General features: G+C 49.3%; 1 protein-coding gene across 2 annotated transcripts in view; it reads right to left on the bottom strand.

Annotated features, from left to right (window-relative positions):
• The window catches only part of LHFPL3 (LHFPL tetraspan subfamily member 3), a 252,260-nt gene extending 246,160 nt beyond the window's left edge, over positions 1 to 6,100 (bottom strand). For both annotated transcript variants that reach the window (XM_055807463.1, XM_027795450.2), the window contains exon 1: positions 5,368 to 6,100. In XM_055807463.1, the coding sequence (XP_055663438.1) occupies positions 5,368 to 5,836 (469 nt within the window). In that variant the 5' untranslated portion in view covers positions 5,837 to 6,100. The remainder of the gene's footprint in view (positions 1 to 5,367) is intronic.
• Positions 6,101 to 6,682: the final 582 nt, after the last annotated feature.

Below are 6,682 nucleotides of genomic sequence, written 5' to 3' on the forward strand. Positions count from 1 at the left end.
TCCAAAGTTCAGCAGCTATAAATGTATATTATTCTCCCAACTGATTTTTAAAGACACTGAGGCTACAGGCAAGCGCCTTGCCTGACCCCACCAGACATCCTGCTCAAACACTGGTGCAAGACTGGTTTTTCATCCAGCCTTCTGGAATCTACCCCTATACCAAGATCTGACAAACAGCAGTAACAAAGGCTCTGAGAGCATCAAGGTCAAGGCATTTAAGACTTACATAAAAGTCACCTGGTCCTGCAGACTGATTTCAAGTCAAACAACACAGCTGCAATGAGGAATTCCACCTTCTCATTCTGAAACAATTCTCTGTTTTAAATGAATTTTTAACTGTGGCATGTAATAACCTCTCCAAAGAACTGGCAATTGAGTAATATGGAACCAGTTTTAAAAACTGGTTTCAAACAGGTCCAGGTAAAACCTGGGGAACCACAGAAAGACTGATATCTGCACCATGTACATCAGCAACAACAGAGTTATGTTGGCACATGCACAAACATAGCATATTTGTGTGACAAAAGGGAGTAAGGTAGGACCAACACACCTATTTTAAGTAATTTTTTACAAAACTACCAGAGCTCTCCAAAGAAGTAGAAAATAATGCGATCTGTGGAAATTTTCATTAACAAAGCCCACTTGGACTTCCAAAAGACATTTGATAAATCTGTCATTCATAAGTCTTAAAAAACCTAAACTCCCAGAGGATAAAAATAAATGTCCTTGCAAGGATAAATAATTAGAAACAGATGGTAGGAGAATACTGACAATTTCCCAGGCGGAGAGAGGTCAACGGTGGAGTCCTGCAGGGATCTGTGCTGGAACCTGGGAGCTGCTCGCTTATTTATAAATGAACTGGAAAACAAGGTAAATGGTGAGATGACAAAGTTTGCTGCTGATGTTCATTCAGGGTAGCTAAGATAAGGGAAGACTATGAAGAAAGACTTTACAAAACTGAGCGACTAGGCAATAAAAAGGCAAATTAAAGTCAATGTAGATAAATAAATACAAAGTCATTTCCTTGAGGGGAAAATACCTAACTGCACAGTGATGTACTCCAAGGTGACTATTACCACTTCAGGACTAAGATCTTGGGGTTGTAATAGGTAGTTCCATAAAAAAATCAGCTCACCGTTCACTAACAGTGAAAAAGTGAGTATTAAAAATTACTAGGAAAGGAACAAAGAATGAAAGAGAGATTATTATTATGCCATTGTATAAATGGCTGGTTTGCCTGTCTTGAATGAAGTTCTCATCCCATCGCCTCTGAAAGGATACAGCAGGCTGGAAACGGCTGCGGGCAGGGCAGCAGGGATGACCACAGGCCTGGTACAACCTAACAACCAAGGAATGACTAAGAAGCCAAAGATTCATCAAGTCTCAAAAACAGGTAGCAGGGAATACAGCAAAGGTGTATTCAAGGACCAGCACAGGGAAGGTGTCTGGGAACACCCTGCTCACAGCCTCTTCCAAAACATGAGCTGGGGGATCAAATTAAATGGGCAGGTACAAGGTTTAAAACATAAAAACCCACTACTGAATCTTCACATAAGACGTATTAAGCTGTGGAACTCCTTGCTTTGGAGCACTGTAAACACTGTAAGTTTACACAGGTTCAAAAAGTGACCAAAGTAATGAAAAAGAAATTAATTCCAGCAAGAGCTTTTAAATGCCAAGACTTATCTTAGCAAATCCCTGAACACAAGTGCTGGAGGACAGAGAGTAGTGAAGGCAAAATGAGCTTTCAAAGCTTTGATGCTTCTGTGGGCTTATGTGACAGACCACTGTTGGAGATCACTGGGCCTGTGGTTTGACAAAGTACAGAGGTTTTATGTCGTTTTGTTCAACTGTCCTCTTACTGTGGCATGGGCTTAGCCGTGTCCTGAAAAATATGTACATTGGTTTCATCCTACTTGTCCACGGGATGCTTCTATGCCTTTCTTTTGCTTACTTTACTTTTCTTTCCTGTAACTTGCAACATCCTAGCAAAGACAAAAGTAATGACATGTCTAATAATGAAAAAAATCACAATAACAGAACTGAAGCATTTAATTTATTTAACTTACAAAGGAATAAATCTCAAGAAATGTCTTTGTAAGGTTTCTTGCAAACTTTAGATGCAGGGTAATAAAGAACAATAATACCTCATTTCTAACTTTCACTAAGTGTGTTCATGCAGCTGCTCCGATTTGGTAAGTGTACGTGCAAGTGTTTGTACATGATTTTGAAACTGCAGAAGGGGAGACTAGAGGCTGGAGAACAAGGCTGCCAACACTGGCTCTCAAGATATCAAGTGTACCCTGACTGCATTATGCACGTGAAACAGAAAAAGCAGTCTAAGTCATGGCAAAATCGTAAGGGAGTCTAATGTTGTCCTCACGTACACATAGGAAACTGCTTTTTTCCTAGGATTTTTCTGCTTGATCATGTCATAGACATGATTAGACAGCAAGGAGGCCTGAAAATGTGTATGTCCAAGATATTGTTTATTTTTTCCCTGTTTAAAAAACATCTCTTCAAAACAAGAGCTATATCATGCTGACAATTTATAATGACTCATGCAGGACAGAATGTGAACAAAATCTTTTTCTTTTAAAGAAATTAGCTCCTAAGCGTTCATCTGCAATCCTAAATCAAGCATGATCCCAGGTCAAAAAAAAAATGCTTCTTAGAAGATTTAAATTAAATTTTAAGTATTATATGATCTGTGATGAATGCTAATACTACTAAGGTACATAATAGCAAGCAAAATCAAAGTTATACTAACACACTTGCTTATTTCACTACTTCAAGTTCAATTTTATTCCTGTACTACAAAGAACTACACACATATGTAGATGACATTACTATATTATTATCTGTGAGATAAGCACCTTAAGCTTATTATTGCCTATTACTTATCCTCTCAAAACAGTAGAATAATAACAAAAGTAGGTCATATAGCTCATAGAAAACCTAGCAGAACTCATTATAACTCTCTTGTCCTGCACAATTTTTTCTAAGGTTTCCTTCTGTCCCACCACCGATGCTTTCTTCTTCAAAGGGTGTAACCCAAACCGATACGGATTTTCTGGTAGTTTCCTCTCCCTTTGAGGAAACTTTTTTGAGGTAATTAACAGTCAGGGAAATGCTGAATTAAGGTACAACTTTCAGCAAAACAACAAATTCAGGTTCTTTCAACACCCAACATTGTTCTAGCTCTTCCAGGGCATTTACATACAAACCAGGAAAGATGGCCAATAACCACTTGGCTATACATGTATTCCCCTATTATTTTAATTTTGGAGGTAAGCAGTCTGAAAAGTGATTCTACTGCTGACATAAAACTCCTGATGTTGAATGTTAATGCCAACAGTGCATCTACCAGCTTTGGAGATGACAAAAATTCTGTGTTAATTGCCTGAAAACGTATCTTCGGTGTCACACCTGCACATATGCAGCATGCTATAGACTGGTAGGGCTCCCACAGATCAGCTGCATGCAGTGGTTTCTAAACGTTTTTATTATTAATCATTATTCACCTGTGCAGAAATGCAGTAAAGGAATCAGATTCATTTTTATATACCTTGCACTATCTTCTTGGTATGAAGCAGTGGAACCATATAAATAAAACACCATTATCTCCGGTGCTGGAAAATGTAAGGGATTTGGAAACTGTGCTGTCCTACTGCATACTGGGCATGAACAAAACAGGCTGAGGATGCACCAAACCAGTGAATATTCATGCCACCTTTTACCAGCGGAGCCATAAGGAGAGGAGACAGCTGAAAGCAAAAGTCCTTAACCGAGCAGAGGAGACGTCAGTGGTGCAAAGATGAAACAGTTTGCTCTGCCTGGAGCCAAGTGACATGACTGTGTACAATTAATAAGATCATACCAGAATGCATGTTACTGAACAAAGTAGCCACCAGCATCAAAGAGGATTCCCATTGCAGAGATAATGAGCCCAAACCTAGCCTGACTGGAATTGAGAGAAAATCTACCAACCTCAAATGACTGCAGATCAATCCCCAAGTGATAAAGAAAGAAACCATAAACATGAGTGATGGAAACAGCATAAATATATATATATAACAACACATAAAACCAGCATCACAGAGAGAAATGGTTAAAGCTGTTTAATCCAAACCAGAAATTTCCACTAAGCCTCATGGACTAGGTGGCAAATTGAATAATGCTGAAGCTGCTCAGCAAACAACTCAGAAGAATTATTGCTCGGAAACTGAAATGAATATAGGTCAATTCAAAAGTGATTGTGAGCCCATTTTGGAGATATTTTGCTCAGTTTCCCTAACAGCTTATTCCTGCAAAGACAAAACTTCTCAATTTCAGGGTTTTATCAGGAGGACAAGCAAGAAGGTATGCTTTGATTTTAGACTTTTTTTTTTTCAAATTATTGAAGAATTAATCTTTACTATCTTGCTAAAATTGATTTTGTTACTATCTCAAGTCTACAGACCATTCTCTTCTCCTCCTCTGCCTCCCAGCTGCACACAAATCACCCGTTCTCTACTAACTCAGAGGGGAAGCTGTGTTGGGAATGCAGAAAGGGATGTCCTGGTGTTCTCCCTCCTTATCATGCGCTTTCCCCAGGGAGACACTGGATGTGATGGGGAAAGTCAGAAGACCTTCGGAGGCAAAACCAGCAACCAAAAGGAATTCTTTCTTACACTCCTAACGTACAGAGAAGAATACACCTTGCACAGGCGGAACGGACCCCAACCAAAACTCACGCATGTAACACCCAATGACCTCGGCTGCCCTTCCAGTTGGCCAGCAAAAGCCCTCGCCATCCCCTCCCGCTGAACTGGAGCGGGCTCTGCCTGGACCAGGGGGCCACCCGGGCTCAGGACTAACCTTCAACAGGCGCTGAGTTAAATTCACCCACCGCCGCGCCCTCGAAGCGTCCCCCACGGCCCCCACTGCCATTTTCTCCCGACCTTTAGCGACAGACCAAGCGCCGGAGGACAGCCTGGGGCTGCCACTGCCCGCCAGCCCTGCCCGCAGCTGCCTGATGCTCACGGGTCGGTTCCCGGCCCGAAGCCGGACAATTTCTCCGGGCACCCCCGCTCCCCGGGGCGGTGCCGAGGGGCGGAGGCTGCGCCTGACCTGGGCCCGCGGCCGGTGCCCACCCGGGCGGTGGGGCGGCCCCAGGCGGCCCCCGGCACCGCGCCGCAGCGCTGCCGGTGCCGGCCCCGCCGCCCCGCCAGCCCCCGCCGCTGCCCCGCCACCCGCTCCCGGCCCCGCCGCCGCCGCAAGTTTCTCCAGAGCCGCCCGTGCCCCCGGCGGCGCCGGGCAGGGCCGGGCAGCGCAGGGCGGCGCGGAGACACCCCCCCCGAGCCGGGGCCGCTGCCCCTCACTCACCCGAGGTCAGCTGCATCCAGGCACAGATCTTGTAGACGGTGGCTGTGTTGCAGAAGAAGAAGAGGATGAAGCAGACGATGCAGGCGATGATGAGCATCATCGAGAGCCCGATGAAGAAGGAAGCAGCTTTGAAGGCTCCCGAGGGCAGACTGGAGAAGTCTGTGAAGCTGCCCCGGCAGGTGAGTTCCCGGCTGAAGCCGTTGCCGATGCAGTAGTGGAAGAGCCCGAAGTAGCCCGCCTGCGGCGTGTCCACGCCGTCCCCGATCCAGTAGGGCTGGATGAAGCACACCACGTTGACGATGGCAAAGCAGATGGTGAAGATGGCCCAGAGCACGCCGATGGCCCGCGAGTTCCGCACGTAGTTGGTGTGGTAGATCTTGGCCGCCTCCTGAGCCGGGAGCATCCCCGCTGCTGCCGCTCCTGACGAGCCTGCTCCTGTCGCCGCCGTCCCTGCAGCCGCTCCGGGCATCCTCGCCGAGAAGATCCCCCCTCCCCTTCCTCCTCCTCCTCTCCTCCTCCTCCTCCTCCTTCGCCTCCTCCTCCCCGCTCGCTCCGCTCGACGCGACGCGCTCCGCCGCCGCCGCTGCGTGCGAGAGCCGGCGAGCCCCTCCGCCGGGCTTCAGCGGCTCGGCGCCAGCAGCAGCAGCCGCGGCGGCAGCACCAACACGGCCCGCCGCCGCCTATCGGGGCGCAGCGCTGCCGGCCGCCGCGCACCGCCCGCCCCGCAGCCCGCCCTCCCGCCGCCGCCCGCGGCTCCCCGCCGCGCCGGGCGCCAGCCGCCGCCCGCCACGGGGCCCGCCGCGGGGCCGGGGGCGCCCCGCCGCCCTGCGCAACCGCCGCCCGCCAGCGGGGGGCTGGGGGGTCGCCGGAGCGCCGTGCCTGAGGAGAGGCGGCGGCGGGGCCGCTGGCGCCCTGTCGCCGGGTGGGCGGCGGGAAAGGCGAGCCCTGTGGGCGGCGGGGGCGCCGCGGCCTCCCCTCAGCGCCGCCGGCGTCGGGCTCCTGGGGCGCCGCTCCCGGGCGGGGCAGCGGCTGCCCGGCTGAGCGGCTCCCGGCGCCGCGCATGCTGCGTGTCCGGGGAGGCACGTTCTGGCAGCGGGTTTTAAAGTTGAAAACCCGTGTGTGGGGTTTGCCCCTTCCTTCACAGAACACCCGTCAGTCTGCAGCGGGGGGCTCTCCCTGCCGAGCCCCCTGGGTTGGGGACAGCAGCGGCCTCCGGCCCTGCCACCGGCGCAGCCCGAGGTGCTTGTCTCCCGCTTGAAGCAAACCTCCGCGGGGGCAAAGCCTGGAGCCTGGGGGCGCAGGAATCATCGGGGGC

Source organism: Falco peregrinus, chromosome 6 (assembly GCF_023634155.1).
Source record: "Falco peregrinus isolate bFalPer1 chromosome 6, bFalPer1.pri, whole genome shotgun sequence".
Classification (NCBI taxonomy): Eukaryota; Metazoa; Chordata; class Aves; order Falconiformes; family Falconidae; genus Falco; species Falco peregrinus.